General features: G+C 52.7%; 1 protein-coding gene across 2 annotated transcripts in view; it reads right to left on the reverse strand.

Moving 5' to 3' along the window:
- The window catches only part of SECISBP2L (SECIS binding protein 2 like), a 138,871-nt gene that overhangs the window by 73,763 nt on the left and 47,117 nt on the right, over window positions 1-17,991 (reverse strand). For both annotated transcript variants that reach the window (XM_075345809.1, XM_075345808.1), the window contains exon 6: window positions 13,069-13,093. In XM_075345809.1, the coding sequence (XP_075201924.1) occupies window positions 13,069-13,093 (25 nt within the window). The remainder of the gene's footprint in view (window positions 1-13,068; window positions 13,094-17,991) is intronic.

Raw genomic sequence — 17,991 nt, forward strand, 5'->3', positions numbered from 1 at the left:
AGCTTCCGTTGTTTTGTACAATCCGTTGCATCCGTTGTGCCACTAATGCAACGCATCCGTTGCATCCGTCACACAATGCAATGCAACGGATGCCGTCAAACGCAAGTGTGAAAGTAGCCTTATAATGAAAAGGGGGCATACCATAGAGGATGTAGGAGGGGGACTTTATGCCAAGTACCTGATCCTCAAAGGCCAGCCCCGATACACACATCAAAGTGTACTGCATTTCTGGAACTTTGAATACAAATATTTCAACAATCAAGCATCACATCTTTCAATAAAAGGTATGCCTGGAGTCAGCATCCTAGTGGCAGTATGGCACTGTATTTACTACATATAGCAAAATCCTGCTGGATGGTTCCCTTTAACTTTTTAATTAGCTTCTTTGAAGTTGACAACCCCACCGTCTATTATTCACCTGTTTAACCCTTTAGTGACGGAGCTAATTTTCACCTTAATGACCAGACCAAATTTTGCAATTCTGACCAGTGTCACTTCATGAGGTTATAACTCTGGAACGCTTCAACGGATCCCGGTGATTCTGAGATTGTTTTTTCGTCACATATTGGACTTCATGTTAGTACCAAATTTAGGACAATATTTTTTGTGTTTATTTATGAAAAAAATTGAATATTGGCAAAAATTTTGAAAATTTAGCAATTTTCAACTTTTGAATTTTTATACCGTTAAACCAGAGATTTCTGTGACACAAAATAGTTAATAAATAACATTTCCCACATGTCTACTTTACATCAGCACAATTTTGGAAACAACATTTTTTTTTGTTAGGAAGTTAGAGGGGTTCAAAGTTTATCAGCAATTTCTCATTTTTACATCAAAATTTACAAAACCAGTTTTTTAGGGACCACATCACATTTGAAGTGACTTCAATAGGCCTAGATGACAGAAAATACCCAAAAGTGACACCATTCTAAAAACTGCACCCCCCAAAGTACTCAAAACCACATTCAAGAAGTTTATTAACCCTTCAGGTGCTTCACATGAACAAAAGCAATGTGGAATGAAAAAAAGCAAAAATTAAATTTTACCTAAAAATGTTGCTCTAACCCAAATTTATTCACTTTTAGAAGAAATAACAACAAAATGGACCTCAAAACTTGTTCCCCACTTTCTTATGAGCGCGCCGATACCCCACATGTGGTCAGAAACCTCTGTTTGGACAAATGGGAGGGCTCGGAACAGAAGGAGCAATATTTGAATTTTGGAAAGCAAATTTGGCTGAAATAGATTGCGGGCACCATGTTGCATTTACAGGTCCGCTAAGGTACCTAAACAGAAGAAATCCCTCACAAGTGACACCATTTTGGAAACTAGACCCCGCAAGGCTTCTATCTAGGGGTATAGTGAGCATTTTAGATCCACAGGTACTTCACAGATTTTGTTAACGTTACGTTGTCATATTGAAAATTTTAATAATTTTCTCAAAAATGTTGCTTTAGCATCAATTTTCTCACTTTTTCAAGAGGTAATTCCAAAAATTTGACCTCAAGGTTTGTTAACCACTTTTTTATGAGCGCGGTGATACCTCACATGTGGTCTGAAACCTTTGTTTGGACAAATGGGAGGGCTTGGAACGAAAGGAGCAATATTTGAATTTTAGAAAGGAAATTTGGCTGAAAAAGATTGCGGGCACCATGTCGCATTTGGAGGTCCCCTAAGGTACCTAAACAGCAGAAACCCCGCACAAGTGGCCCCATTTTGGAAACTAGGCCCCTCAAGGAATTTATCTAGATGTTTGGTGAGTACCCTGAACCCTCAGGTGCTTCACAGAATTTTATAACGTTGAGCCATGAAAAAAAAAAAATAAAATTTTACCACAAAATTGTTATTTCAACCAGGTAGCTTTTTTTTTTACAAGAGTAAAAGGAAAAAATTCAGCATAACATTTATTGTGCAATTTCTCCTGAGTTTGGCGATACCTTATATGTGGTGGAAATCAACTGTTTGGGCGCATGGCAGGGCTCGGAAGGGAAGGAGTGCCATTTGACTGCAAAATTGGCTGGAATCAATAGCGGACGCCAGGTTGCATTTGGAGAGCCCCTGAGGTGCCTAAACAGTGGCGGTCCCCCACAAGTGACTTCATTCTGGAAACAAGACACCTCAAGGCTTTTATCAAGGTGTATAGTGAGCAGTTTGAATCCACGAGTACTTCACAGAATTTGATAAGCTTAGGTTGCCATATTGAAAATTTTCATTTTTTTCACAAAACTGTTGCTTTAGCATCAAATTTCTCACTTTTTCAAGAGACAACAACAAACCGTGGACCCCACAGGTTGTTATCCAATGTCTTATGAGCACAGGGATACCCCACATGTGGCCAAAAACCTCTGTTTGGATAAATGGGAGGGCTTGGAATGGAAGGAGCACCATTTGAATTCTGGAAAAGTTGAAATAAATTGCGCGCACCATGTCACATTAGCAGGGCCCCTTGGGTACCTATACATCAGAAAACCCCCACAAGTGACCCCATTTTGGAAACTGGATTTTATTCAGGAGTATAATAAGCATTTTGAATCCACAGGTACTTCACAAAAATGTTGCTGTAGCAACAAATGTCTCACTGTTAGGCTCTGTGGCCATGATCCAGCGACACGGCATCTAGTACACAGTGTCAGCCTCCTGCAGAGATGTGAGTGTTGTCCACGGGAGAACGCAGCTGCCCAAGCCCACGATTTGGGTTCAGGCCGCTGTGGAGCTCTATGCTACCTGCAGAGAACACTCATCTCCGCAGCATAAATTGACATGCTGAGGCTCGGGAAGCTGCGCCACAGGTCGGTTTATGCTGCGGAGAAAAGAAGCACATTGGGCATGGGATTTCTAAAAATCCTTCCACTGTGCTTCTACTGCACAACGCAGCATTATGGACACAGGGAAAACACTCTGCGCCCAAAACGCTGCAAACCCTGATTGTGGGCACACAGCGTAAAATGCTACAATGGATGAATGGATAGATGTCGGTCACGAACCACCGGGGGGGTCACTCAGAAATCCCCCGCGCTGGCTACCAGTACGTCACAATCGGGGGGTAACAAGTGGGGGTCACCCCTCCTTTATACCTCCCGACCGACAGACAGAGCACGTGACGCGCTCTCTAGCGCCCCTCTTATAGTCAGGCCAATTATGGAATTGCCCGACAATAAGCAAGGAGGCCACTATACTACTTATGCCGATTATTGAAGGGTCCCCGGTGAGAGTAGGGTATATATTCCCCCGACCTCCGCGGGCGGAATATATAAAACCTCCCCGAATCTCACTGGCCTCCCCACAATAATCCTTGGCACAACTCGCTGCCACCAACCGCTTCACGGTAACTATTAGCCGAACACACGGACGTGGGATTCAAGATCGAGATAACAGAACAGCCCAAGATTAATTATATAATTTAATCAGCCTAAAGCACACTAGAACTACAATATATACAATAGGGAATCTACAGAATATACATATGTCAGAGTACAGTTACAAGCAAAGCATGGGTTACAAACAGGCATACACAGTTCCAGCAGTTACCTTGTGCGTCTGGCCACAGGGGGGCGCCATAGACCAGGTTTCCAGGAACTCCCTCACAGGTCTTTCCCAACCAGGCCCCCGAGCAGAAGAACACTGGAAAATGGCCGAAGTAGGGTTATCAACCTGGGCAAATCCAGGTCCCCTCCTACCTTAGTGACCTCAGAGGGAGCACTGCTCCACCCCTGGCTGGAGTTATGGACAAAATCCACAACATGGAATATGGGCCATAACTTTGCCTGGGAGCGTCGTAGGCGGACGCCAACGCTCTCATTGTGACAGCTATGAATTTAGCTACAGAACGAGAGGACTCATGACTTGTCTACTAGTTCCCCATTGGCTGATATCACGCCTGGGGTATTTCCCCAGGTCCTGCTCCCATAAAAAGGGTGTGCCAGCATCGTCCGCATGCGGAGACACCATTTTTATGGTTGCCATATTTATCGGAAATATGGCTTGCGAGATATGAACCATATTTTACTGGAGTCGTTCTGTCTGGATACTTCCAAGCTTGCTAATTAGATAGCAGCCCCTACTACAGGGTCACGGCAGGGAGTCATCCTGTGTCCATTGTTCCCACATCACCTAATCTCCATATCACAGGAGATGGCCATGGGATGTGTTGCTGGGATGTGACACCTTCACAGATGCTGGACATCTGAGAACAAGAAGGGAGGGGGCACTGCCATGGAGTGATGAGAGCGATTATGACTGGAAGTCATAATTTCATCTTCATATCCCAGGGTTTGCCTCACACCTCCCCCCTTTTGAGGGCGCTAGGGGGCAGCACACTCCGGTGTTCCCCCGTGCGCCCGTCCGCGACCTCTCCTTGTCGGGACAGCCCGTCTGCGTTACCGTGGTCCCGGCCCCTTTTGTGGCGAATGGTGAAGTTGTATTGCTGGAGCGCAAGGCTCCATCGCAACAATCGCCCATTCGTCCCAGAGACGGTGTGCAACCAGCTGAGGGGATTGTGGTCCGTCTCCACGATGAAGTGGCGCCCGTATAGATAGGGTTGCAGACGCTGCAGGGCCCACACTATGGCCAGGCACTCCTTTTCCATCGTGGAATAGGCCACTTCCCGTGGTAACAGCTTCCTGCTCAGGTACAAGACTGGGTGCTCTTGGCTCGCAGAGTCCACCTGGCTGAGCACCGCACCGAGGCCGAAGTCACTGGCGTCGGTCTGTACTACAAACGGCCGCGTGAAGTCGGCTGCCTGTAGCACGGGCGGGCTGGACAGGGCGTCCTTTAGGGCCCGGAAGGCTGTCTCGCAGTCCATTGTCCAATCGACTGCAGAGGGCAGCTTCTTCTTGGTGAGGTCCGTCAAGGGCTTTGCCAGGCTACTATAGCATGGAACAAACCTCCTATAGTACCCAGCGGTCCCCAAGAAGGACATCACCTGCTTCTTGGTCCTGGGGGTGGGCCAGGATGCGATGGCTTCCACTTTCTCAGGCTCGGGCTTCAGTGTTCTCCCGCCTACCCGGTGACCGAGGTACTGGACCTCGCTCATGGCCAGCTGACACTTTCCCGGCTTGATGGTCAAACCTGCCTGGTGGATCCGCCTGAGCACCTGTGCTAGATGCTCTAGGTGATCTTCCCAGGTGGGACTGAAGACGGCAATGTCATCCAGGTACGCGGCCGCGTACCCTTCAAGTCCCTTGAGCAGGGTGTTGACCATCCGCTGGAAAGTGGCAGGGGCATTCCTCATCCCGAATGGCATCACCGTGGACTCGTACAGTCCAAATAGGGTAATAAAGGCAGAGCGTTCCCTGGCCTTGCGAGTCAGGGGGATCTGCCAATATCCCCGGCTCAGATCCATGATGGTCAGGTACTGAGCCCCGGCCAACTGATCGAGCAGGTCATCGATGCGTGGCATTGGGTACGCATCGGCGACCGTGACAGCATTGAGCCCCCTGTAGTCCACGCAGAACCGAGTGGTTCGGTCCTTCTTAGGGACGAGGACTACAAGCGAGGCCCAAGCGCTGTTGGATGCCTGGATCACCCCCAGCTTCAGCATCTCGTCAATCTCCTGGCGCATGTGTTGCTGCACCTCCAGGGAGACCCGATATGCTGAACGCCGGATCGGGGGATGATCCCCAGTGTCCACGTGATGGACAGCCAAGTTAGTCCTTCCGGGCTGGTTGGTAAACAACCCCCGGAAGGGGTGTAGGGTGGCCCACAGCTGGGACCGTTGGTCCTCCAAGAGCTGGTGGCCAACCTCCACATCCTCAATGGATCCGCCTGCCCTAACCTGGGCTAGCATATCCAAGAGGGTTTCCGCTTCTCCCTCCTCGGGCAGGTTGCACACGGGGAGCGCACATGCCTCCCGCTCATGATGTGCCTTCATCATGTTCACATGGAAGGGCTTCCGCCTTCCACGGGCAGGGTCCAGGGTGACCAGGTACGTCACAGGGTTGAGCTGCTGGTACACGAGGTATGGGCCCTCCCAGGCTGCCTGAAGCTTGTCCTGTGGTACGGGGACCAGTACCCACACCCTTTGACCCACTTGGTAGGTCCTCTCACAAGCGTTCTGGTCGTACCAACGCTTCTGATCGGCCTGGGCTTGAGCCATATTGTCGTGTACCAGTTGCGTCAAGGCCTGCATTTTGTCCCGGAAGCGCATGACATACTCGATAACCGACACTCCAGGGGTGGCCAAATCCCCTTCCCAAGCCTCTTTCACCAGAGCCAGGGGGCCCCGCACACGTCGCCCGTACAGGAGCTCAAACGGTGAGAATCCTGTTGAGGCCCGTGGAACCTCCCGGTAAGCAAATAACAGGTGTGGGAGATACCGCTCCCAGTCACGCCCATGGGAGTCGACCAACATCTTAAGCATCTGCTTTAAGGTGCCATTAAACCGCTCGCACAGGCCATTAGTCTGTGGATGGTACGGGCTGGCCACCAGATGTCGCACCTGGACTTGCTTACAGAGGGCCTCCATCAGCTGGGACATGAATTGGGTCCCCCGGTCAGTGAGCATTTCCTGGGGAAAACCCACTCGGGAGAAAATCTCCAGCAATGCGGTGGCCACCTTGTCAGCCCGAATGGATGACAAGGCCACTGCTTCTGGGTACCGGGTGGCATAGTCCACTACCGTCAGTATGAAGCGTTTCCCGGAGCTGCTGGGGATGGCCAGCGGGCCGACCAGATCCACAGCCACCCTCCTGAAAGGCTCATCGATGATTGGCAGAGATACTAGTGGGGCTTTGGGGTGTGGCCCCGCCTTCCCCACTCTCTGACAGGTTTCACACGAACGGCAGTAGGCAGCCACATCGGCCCCCATTTTTGGCCAGTAGAAATGCTGGTTTAACCTGGCCTTGGTCTTAGCGATCCCTAGGTGTCCGGCCATCGGAATCTCATGTGCGATCCGCAACAACTCCGTCCGGAACGGATAGGGTACCACCAACTGTCGGTCCCTGGGCCACGCCTCCGGTGAACCCTGCTGGACCGTGGCCCGGTACAGCCGTCCTTGGTCCCAGACCACTCGCTCCGGGTCCGAGTCCGAGGGAGGCTGTGCCGCCTGCTCCTTAAGAGCTTTCAGGCTGTCGTCAGCTTCTAACGCTGCCTGAAACCCCTGACTAGATGTGGCCAGAATCGACGAGACTGTCACATCTTCAGTCAGTACCCCGGGACCTGTGTCCTGGCCTCCACCTGACTCGGCTGCCACTTGGTCAGAAGGGGAAGAGCTATCGGACCTCCGGGAGGCCCCTGGGCTTCCAGCAGTCCCACTGCGGGTGACAGCGGCCACAGCCGCTGCGACCGTGGGTCGTGCCTGCTCCTCCTCCGTTCCTGACCAAGTCGCCGGTTCAGGCAGACCTACCTGGCTTCCTGACACCCCGGTTGTGGGGGAACCATGCACCGAGATCTTACCTGGGAGCACTTCCGCTCCTGGACCGGCCCCAATCTCACCTGCCTGTTCCCCTCCTGCAGCAACAGAACCCCGCTGTGAAATCTCTGGGGACCCCACAGTTGCTGTGGTAGCCCCCACCCCACACACTGGTCCTCCCCCTGCAGCACCCTGCTCTCTGCTTATCCCTGCAGAGGGCAACAGATCCCAGCTCACTGGCTGGTTACTTGTAGAGGCATTGTCACACCTTTCTCTGACCCCCTCCCCTGTCACAGCTGCAGCTGAGTGTGTGTCTATGGTGTCTATGCAAGCAGAAATATCAGAGTTCACTCCCTCCTCCCTTACATCATTCATAGATAACACATTAACATTGTTAGGAGTCATGTCAGTACGGGCTGAAGGTTCAGCCCTTGGGGGGGGCCCAAACTGGGAGGTTATCTGCCCAAAATCTGTCCCAAGTAGCACGTTTGCAGGGATCCGATCAGTTACCCCCACCTCCCTCACCCCTCGCCCTGCGCCCCAGTCCACATAAATGTCAGCAACAGGCAGCGCCGGGTCAATGCCTCCAATCCCGGAGACAGCGAGGGTTTTTCCCGGGATCAAGTCTTGGGGGGACACCATGTCAGGCCGCACCAGAGTCACCTCCGAGGCGCTGTCTCGCAGTCCTATGGTCACAGACCGGCCGACGGTGACAGGTTGGAAGCTGTCCAGGGACCTACCACCACCCCCACCCACACAATACACCTTGGGCGGCCCTTGGGACGGAGCCGGGGCCTTGGGACGCTGAGGGCACATGGCCTTGAAGTGTCCAGGTAGGTTGCACTGGTGGCACCGTCTTGGTTCTGCCACGGGCCTGGAAAGGGGAGTTGAGGGGGACACCCCCTGCAGTCTAGGGGCAGGTGGGGCAGTCGCAGAGTTCATCTTACCCCCTCTCCAGGTGCTGCTGGTGGCTGCTCTCCTGGCCTCAGGAGCCCGATTGTTGGTGTAGTCATCGGCCAGGGCAGCTGTAGCCGTGGACCCCTTTGGCTTCTGGTCTCGGATGAACTGGCGGAGATCCTCAGGGCAGTTCCACAAGAGTTGCTCCGTGATGAACAAGTCCAGGATCTCCGGTCCGGTGGAAAGCTGCAGGCCTTGGGTCCAGTGGTCGGCAGCTCGGGCAAGTGCCCGCCGGTGGTCAGCCCAGGAGTCCTTTGGTCCCTTTTGCAGGGTCCGGAACTTCTTGCGGTAGGACTCTGGAGTGAGGTTGTACTGTTGGATCAGGGCCCGCTTGATGGTGTCGTAGCCCTGATCTGCCTCAGCAGGCAAGTCCCCAAGGATTTCCAGGGCCTTACCCCTTAGACGGGGGGTCAGGTATTTGGCCCACTGATCCTTGTCCAGATGGTGCTGCAAGCAAGTCCGTTCAAAAGCAGTCAGGAAAGAGTCCAAGTCTCCATCCTTCTCCAGCACTGGGAAGTCCTCAACACGGACCTTTGGAAGTTTGGTGTTTTGAAGGTCACATGTGGCTGATGAGGGCCGGAGCTGAGCTAGCTGCAGCTGGTAGTCACGGTCTGCCTGTCGCTCTCGCTCTTCACGCGCTGCCTGCCGCTCCGCAGCCTCACGCGCTGCTTGCCGTTCCGCAGCCTCAGCGTCACGCGCTGCTTGCCGCTCCGCAGCCTCAGCGTCACGCGCTGCCTGTCGCTCACGCTCGGCCATGAGTATCTCGTAGGTATCCCGGTCTCCAGCCATAAGCCTGGCCAAGGCAGCTTGAAGGAGGGCCTCTGCACCTCTCAGGCCGGAGGGATTGGCAAGTGGTGATCTGCGGCACGCTGCAGAGCCAGGTGATTCACTGTCCATTTCAGAGCGGAGGACTGGCATCTGGCTCGTTGAGGACCCTTGGGCGAGCTCCTCCTCATCTTGTCCAGCAGTGCCAGGTTGTGCAATGTCCTCTGCAGAGCTGTTCTCTGGCGTCGGGCTCTTGGAGGGCTCGTGGACAACCTCCTCATCGTCTCTGGCCTGAGCATCGGCCCTTCCTTTGGCTTTGCTCCTGGTGCCATCAGCCATTCTTGCAGACTTTGGTCACTGACACAGAACTGCCACCTGATGCACCCACACACCTTACAGTATCTGCACTCTGACACTCTAGTGTTGAGCTAGTCTTAAGACCCCAGCAGCCACAGCTGCTGCAGGCAGTCTTTAGTGTCTGGGAGTATGGGTCTCACACTCACACACACTATTATCTCGATCCCACCGCTATGCCACCAATATGTCACGAACCACCGGGGGGGTCACTCAGAAATCCCCCGCGCTGGCTACCAGTACGTCACAATCGGGGGGTAACAAGTGGGGGTCACCCCTCCTTTATACCTCCCGACCGACAGACAGAGCACGTGACGCGCTCTCTAGCGCCCCTCTTATAGTCAGGCCAATTATGGAATTGCCCGACAATAAGCAAGGAGGCCGCTATACTACTTATGCCGATTATTGAAGGGTCCCCGGTGAGAGTAGGGTATATATTCCCCCGACCTCCGCGGGCGGAATATATAAAACCTCCCCGAATCTCACTGGCCTCCCCACAATAATCCTTGGCACAACTCGCTGCCACCAACCGCTTCACGGTAACTATTAGCCGAACACACGGACGTGGGATTCAAGATCGAGATAACAGAACAGCCCAAGATTAATTATATAATTTAATCAGCCTAAAGCACACTAGAACTACAATATATACAATAGGGAATCTACAGAATATACATATGTCAGAGTACAGTTACAAGCAAAGCATGGGTTACAAACAAACAGGCATACACAGTTCCAGCAGTTACCTTGTGCGTCTGGCCACAGGGGGGCGCCATAGACCAGGTTTCCAGGAACTCCCTCACAGGTCTTTCCCAACCAGGCCCCCGAGGAGAAGAACACTGGAAAATGGCCGAAGTAGGGTTATCAACCTGGGCAAATCCAGGTCCCCTCCTACCTTAGTGACCTCAGAGGGAGCACTGCTCCACCCCTGGCTGGAGTTATGGACAAAATCCACAACATGGAATATGGGCCATAACTTTGCCTGGGAGCGTCGTAGGCGGACGCCAACGCTCTCATTGTGACAGCTATGAATTTAGCTACAGAACGAGAGGACTCATGACTTGTCTACTAGTTCCCCATTGGCTGATATCACGCCTGGGGTATTTCCCCAGGTCCTGCTCCCATAAAAAGGGTGTGCCAGCATCGTCCGCATGCGGAGACACCATTTTTATGGTTGCCATATTTATCGGAAATATGGCTTTCGAGATATGAACCATATTTTACTGGAGTCGTTCTGTCTGGATACTTCCAAGCTTGCTAATTAGATAGCAGCCCCTACTACAGGGTCACGGCAGGGAGTCATCCTGTGTCCATTGTTCCCACATCACCTAATCTCCATATCACAGGAGATGGCCATGGGATGTGTTGCTGGGATGTGACACCTTCACAGATGCTGGACATCTGAGAACAAGAAGGGAGGGGGCACTGCCATGGAGTGATGAGAGCGATTATGACTGGAAGTCATAATTTCATCTTCATATCCCAGGGTTTGCCTCACAATGTCAAACAAATATAACGTCCCATTCCCCTGCATATTCTAAGCTGGCGCCCTTTAGTGCCTTTCATGTGGCACTAAAGGGTGCCTAGCCTTGTATTTAGCCCCCCAAAAAATTAATAATTAAAATAAACGACGTGGGGTCCCCCCTATTTTTGATAGCCAGCTAGGGTAAAGCAGACAGCTGTAGCCTGCAAACCACAGCTGACAGCTTCACCTTGGCTGGTGATCAATTTGGAGGGCTCCCCAGGCGTTTTTTAAAAAAAAAAAAAAAAACGTGGGGTCCCCCCCAAATTAGATCACCAGCCAAGGTGAAGCGGACAGCTGGGGTCTGGTATTCTCAGGGTGGGAAGAGCCATGGTTATTGGACTCTTCCCAGCCTAAAAATAGCAGGCCGCAGCCGCCCCAGAAGTGGCGCATCCATTAGATGCGCCAATCCTGGCGCTTCGCCCCAGCTCATCCCGCGCCCTGGTGCGGTGGCAGACGGGGTAATATATGGGGTTGATACCAGCTGTAATGTCACCTGGCATCAAGCCCTGGGGTTAGTGATGTCACGGCATCTGAACAGATACCCGACATCACTAACCCAGTCAGTAATAGAAAAAAAAAAAGACAAAAAAAAAATTTATTTGAAAAAACACTCCCCGAAACATTCCTCTTTTACCAATTTATTGAAAATAAAGAAATTCCGGTCGCTGTAATCCATTTTGGAGGTCCCGCGCCGACTCTGGATCTTCTAGAATATGGGGGGCACGTTCAGGGAACGTATCCCCCATTTTCTGGAAGAGCAAGCTCTCCATGAGCAGTGTGGGTGCAGTAATCTGAGAATACTGCACTCACACTGCCCCGGTCCAACCTAGGGCAGAGTGACCTGCAGTAACCTCATTCCAGAATATGAGGGGCACGCTCACAGAACGTACCCCCCATTTTCTGGAACAGCAGCCTCTCCATGTGAGGAGTGTGGCTGCAGATCACTGCACTCACCCTCCCCCGGTCCACAGTGGAGCCTGTGCATCACCGACGTCAGCAGGATCCCTGCTTGCAGGGATCCAGCTGACAGCCGCTGTCTGCGCATGCGCCGCCAGCATTGAAGAAGGAGGCGGCGATCGCGGGCCCGGAGCGGCAGACAGGTAACTTATAACCGGGGGCTTGGGGGGGGGGGGGTGACCTAGTGGGACCTGGGGACACCTTTCTGCCGCATGTGACGTGTCACATGCGGCAGAAAGAGCAGAATGAAGGCGGCCGCGCGCCGCCGGCATCTTCCACGCTCCGGAGGGGGGAGGGGGGTGGTGGCTCTGGAGAACCGGAGGGGGCTCCAGTGACCAGAGGGCTCCGGTGGACCGGAGGAGGGGTCAGGGGGAGGACATTTCCCTCCGATCTGAAATGTTTGATCATTTCAGATCGGAGGGAAATGACTGCAGAGCCGGCGCCGGCGGCAGTTTTCTGTGCGCTTCGGCGCCATTTTGGATGTCCGGTGGGGGTAGGAGTGGGGGTGGGGGGACTCTCCGGTACCGGGGGCTTTGGGGGCACTAGGGGGTTAGATTTCTTTCTCATCTGACATGTTTGATCATGTCAGATGAAAAAGAAATCAGTTTTACCGGCCATTTCTTTTTTTTTCATGTGTTCGTCGGTATACAGTGTATACCGCCGATCACATGATCGGGGTCCAAAAAAAACACCCCGATTCATAATCTGGAGGGTCTCAGCTACCCCCGGTAGCTGAAACCCCCGAGATTTTCGGTCGCTGGGGGGCGCTACAGGGTTTTTTCGGGCCGCCGCTTTAAAGCGGCGGAACAGAATAAGTACCCTGTTTTGCCGCCGCTTTAAGTCGTACGGCCGTCGTTATGAGGTTAATCTATTATAAATTGGATATTAACCAGCGAATGCTCAGAAGCCAATCAATATGGCTGCACATCTTGTTACTTTTCTAAAATGCCAACCACAACAAAAAGAAACATTCCAATATCTCAGAGTAAACACATTTTGGCTGCTATTCTAGCTGCTGATGCAGTAATGTATCACACATGTCTGGAGACTGAACAAGTATACAAAAGAGAGGTCTAAGAGAGGAAATCAACTTCTTTGCAAGAGATCTTTCTAAACTACTGTGCACACGTCTGTGAAGGCAAGAAAATTGTAGTATTACCTGTACATACAGCCACTTCAGAAACCTGGAAGAAAAAAAAAACATAAAGGTAATTAATAAATTTTTTTTTTTTTTTACAGTTTTTATTGAAAAGAAACAAAAATAAACATACATATCATAAAAGAAGGGAATTTTGTTTACTTACCGTAAATTCCTTTTCTTCTAGCTCCTATTGGGAGACCCAGACAATTGGGTGTATAGCTTCTGCCTCCGGAGGCCACACAAAGTATTACACTTTAAAAAGTGTAACCCTCCCCTCTGCCTATACACCCTCCCGTGGATCACGGGCTCCTCAGTTTTGGTGCAAAAGCAGGAAGGAGAAAACTTATAAATTGGTCTAAGGTAAATTCAATCCGAAGGATGTTCGGAGAACTGAAAACCATGAACCAAAAGAACAATTCAACATGAACAACATGTGAACACAAAAGAACAACCTGGGTGCTGGGTCTCCCAATAGGAGCTAGAAGAAAAGGAATTTACGGTAAGTAAACAAAATTCCCTTCTTTGTCGCTCCATTGGGAGACCCAGACAATTGGGACGTCCAAGAGCAGTCCCTGGGTGGGTAAAAGAATACCTCAATAAAAAAGAGCCGAAAAAACGGCCCCCTCTTACAGGTGGGCAACCGCCGCCTGAAGGACTCGCCTACCTAGACTGGCGTCTGCCGAAGCATAGGTATGCACTTGATAGTGTTTCGTGAAAGTGCGCAGACTAGACCACGTAGCTGCCTGACACACCTGCTGAGCCGTAGCCCGGTGCCGCAATGCCCAGGACGCACCCACGGCTCTGGTAGAATGGGCTTTCAGCCCTGAAGGAAGCGGAAGCCCAGAAGAACGGTAGGCTTCGAGAATCGGTTCCTTGATCCACCGAGCCAAGGTTGACTTGGAAGCCTGCGAACCCTTACGCTGGCCAGCGACAAGGACAAAGAGCGCATCTGAACGACGCAGGGGCGCCGTGCGAGACACGTAGAGCCGGAGTGCTCTCACAAGATCCAAAGAGTACAAATCCTTTTCACACTGGTGAATGGGATTAGGGCAAAATGAAGGCAAGGAGATATCCTGATTGAGATGAAAAGGGGATACAACCTTAGGGAGAAATTCCGGGACCGGACGCAGAACCACCTTATCCTGGTGAAACACCAGGAAGGGGGCTTTGCATGACAGCGCTGCTAGCTCAGACACTCTCCGAAGTGATGTGACTGCCACTAGAAAGGCCACCTTCTGCGAAAGACGTGAAAGAGAGACATCCCGCAGCGGCTCGAAAGGTGGTTTCTGAAGAGCCGTTAGCACCCTGTTAAGATCCCAGGGTTCCAGCGGACGCTTGTAAGGTGGGACTATGTGGCAAACTCCCTGCAGGAACGTGCGGACCTGCGGAAGCCTGGCTAGGCGCTTTTGAAAAAATACGGAGAGCGCCGATACTTGGCCCTTGAGAGAGCCAAGTGACAAACCCTTGTCCATTCCGGATTGAAGGAATGAAAGAAAAGTGGGTAAGGCAAACGGCCATGGAGTAAAACCGTTATTAGCGCACCAGGATAGGAAGATTTGCCAAGACCTATAATAGATCTTGGCGGACGTAGGCTTCCTGGCCTGTCTCATGGTGGCAATGACATCTTGAGATAACCCTGAAGACGCTAGGAGCCAGGACTCAATGGCCACACAGTCAGGTTGAGGGCCACAGAATTCAGATGGAAAAACGGGCCTTGTGACAGCAAGTCTGGGCAATCTGGAAGCGCCCACGGTTGACCCACCGTGAGATGCCACAGATCCGGGTACCACGACCGCCTCGGCCAGTCTGGAGCGACGAGAATGGCGCGACGGCATTCGGACCTGATCTTGCGTAACACTCTGGGCAGCATCGCCAGGAGGAGGAAACACATAAGGCAGTCGAAACTGCGACCAATCCTGAACTAACGCGTCCGCCGCCAGAGCTCTGTGATCCTGAGACCGTGCCATGAATGCCGGGACTTTGTTGTTGTGCCGTGACGCCATGAGATCGACGTCCGGCGTTCCCCAGCGGCGACAGATCTCTCGAAACACGTCTGGGTGCAAAGACCATTCCCCCGCATCCATGCCCTGACGACTGAGAAAATCTGCTTCCCAGTTTTCTACGCCCGGGATGTGAACTGCGGAGATGGTGGAGGCTGTGGCTTCCACCCACTGCAGAATCCGTCGGACTTCCTGGAAGGCTTGACGACTGCGAGTGCCGCCTTGGTGGTTGATGTATGCGACGGCAGTGGCGTTGTCCGACTGGATACGGCTCTGCCTGCCCTCCAGCCACCGATGAAAAGCCAATAGGGCTAGATACACTGCCCTTATCTCCAGAATATTGATCTGAAGGGATGACTATCGGAGTCCAGGTTCCCTGAGCCCTGTGGTGGAGAAAAACCGCTCCCCACCCTGACAGGCTCGCGTCCGTGGTGACCACAGCCCAGGTTGGGGGTAGGAGGGATTTTCCCTGCTATAGAGAATTGGGAAGGAGCCACCACTGACGTGACGTCTTGGTTGCAAGGGAAAGTGAGACGTTCCTGTCGAGGGAAGCCGACCTCCTGTCCCATTTGCGGAGAATGTCCCATTGGAGTGGCCGAAGATGGAATTGCGCGAACGGGACTGCCTCTATAGCTGCCACCATCTTCCCCAGGAAGTGCATGAGGCGCCTTAAGGGGTGTGACTGACTCCAAAGAAGGGATTGCACCCCTGCCTGCAGAGAAAGCTGTTTGTCGCTCGGAAGCTTGACTAACGCTTGCTGGGTATGAAACTCCATCCCAAGGTACGTCAGTGATTGGGTCGGTGTCAACTTGGATTTCGGGAAGTTGATGATCCACCCGAACCGCTGGAGAGTCGCCAGAGCGACAGATAGACTTTGTTGACACGCCACCCGAGACGGGGCCCTGACTAGGAGATCGTCCAAGTAGGGAATCACCGAGTGGCCCTGTGAATGCAGGACCGCCACAACGGATGCCATGACTTTGGTGAAAACCCGTGGTGCTGTCGCCAAGCCGAAAGGCAATGCCACGAACTGGAGGTGTTCGTCCCCGATGGCGAAACGCAGGAAACGTTGATGCTCGGGTGCGATCGGTATATGGAGATAAGCATCCTTGATGTCGATCGATGCTAGGAAGTCTCCTTGTGACATTGAGGCGATGACCGAGCGGAGGGATTCCATCCGGAACCGTCTGGTTCTCACATGTCTGTTGAGTAGCTTGAGGTCCAGAACGGGACGGAATGACCCGTCCTTTTTTGGCACCACGAACAAGTTGGAGTAAAATCCGCGACCACGTTCCTGAAGGGGAACGGGGATCACAACTCCTTCCATCTTTAGAGCGGCTACTGCCTGAAAAAGTGCGTCGGCCTGAGCGGGGGGCGGAGAGGTTCTGTAGAAGCGAGCCGCAGGACGAGAGCTGAACTCTATCCTGTAACCATGAGACAGAATGTCTCTCACCCATCAGTCTTGAACATGTGGCCACCAGGCGTCGCCAAAGCGGGAGAGCCTGCCACCGACCGAGGATGCGGTCAGGGGAGGCCGAGAGTCATGAGGAAGCCGTCTTGGAGGCAGTGCCTCCTGCGGCCTTTTGTGGGCGAGACTTGGATCGTCACGCATAGGAGTTCCTCTGGCCTTTCTCCAGCCTGTTGGACGAAGAGGATTGGGACTTGGCGGAGGGACGAAAGGACTGAAATCTCGATTGAACCTTTCTCTGTTGAGGCCCCTTAGGTTTGGCCTGGGGTAAGGAGGAATCCTTTCCTTTGGATTCCTTAATAATCTCATCCAATCGTTCGCCAAACAAACGGTCGCCAGAAAACGGCAAACCGGTTAAGAACCTCTTGGAAGCAGAGTCTGCCTTCCATTCGCGCAGCCACATGACCCTGCGGACTGCCACAGAGTTAGCGGATGCTACAGCTGTACGGCTAGCAGAGTCCAGGACGGCGTTCATGGCGTAGGATGAAAAGGCTGACGGCTGAGAGGTCAAAGACGCAACTTGCGGAGCAGAATTACGTGTGACAGCATTAATCTCAATCAGACAAGCCGAGATAGCTTGGAGTGCCCACACGGCTGCAAAGGCCGGGGCAAAAGACGCGCCCGTGGCCTCATAGATGGACTTCACCAGGAGCTCTATCTGCCTGTCAGTGGCATCCTTTAGCGATGAGCCATCTGCAACCGATACCACGGATCTAGCCGCCAATCTTGAGACTGGAGGATCCACCTTGGGACAGTGAGCCCAACCCTTAACGACTTCAGATGGGAAGGGGTAAAGCGTGTCAGTGAGGCGCTTAGTAAAGCGCTTGTCCGGGACCGCTCTGGGCTTCTGGACAGCGTCTCTGAAGTTAGAGTGATCGAAAAACGCATTGCGTGTACGTTTGGGGAACGGAAACTGGGCTGCGACGTCCGCCTCATCCTCCAGAGAGTCCTCAAGCTGGGATCCCGAGCAGCGTGAGGAAGTCGGGGAAGATTCCCAGCGAGCCCGCTTAGCCGGTCTAGGACTGTGGTCCGGGCAGGAGTCCTCCGCCTGAGACCTAGGGGCCAACCTGGGAGCGCGCTGCGGCGCGGACCGAGAGGGGCCTGGAGGCGACAAGCCAACAGGGGCCGTGGCCTGTGAAAGGACCGGTCTGGACTGCAAAGCCTCTAGCAGCTTAGAAGACCATTTGTCCATAGACTGAGCCATGGATTGAGAAAGTGACTCAGAGTTTCTCAGCAAAAGAGGCGAACTCTGTCCCTGCAGCCTGGACAGGGGGAGCAGGGGGGTCTACATGAGCCGAGGGGCCCACTAGTGTCCGAGGCTCCGGCTGAGCAAGCGAGACAGGGGTCGAGCATTGCTCACAGTGAGGGTAGGTGGAACCCGCAGGTAACATAGCCCCACAAGAGGTACAGGCCGCAAAAAAACCCTGTGCCTTAGCAGCTTTGCTCCTTGTGGACGACATGCTGTTGTCTCCT

This window comes from Anomaloglossus baeobatrachus, chromosome 4 (genome assembly GCF_048569485.1).
Source record: "Anomaloglossus baeobatrachus isolate aAnoBae1 chromosome 4, aAnoBae1.hap1, whole genome shotgun sequence".
NCBI lineage: Eukaryota > Metazoa > Chordata > Amphibia > Anura > Aromobatidae > Anomaloglossus > Anomaloglossus baeobatrachus.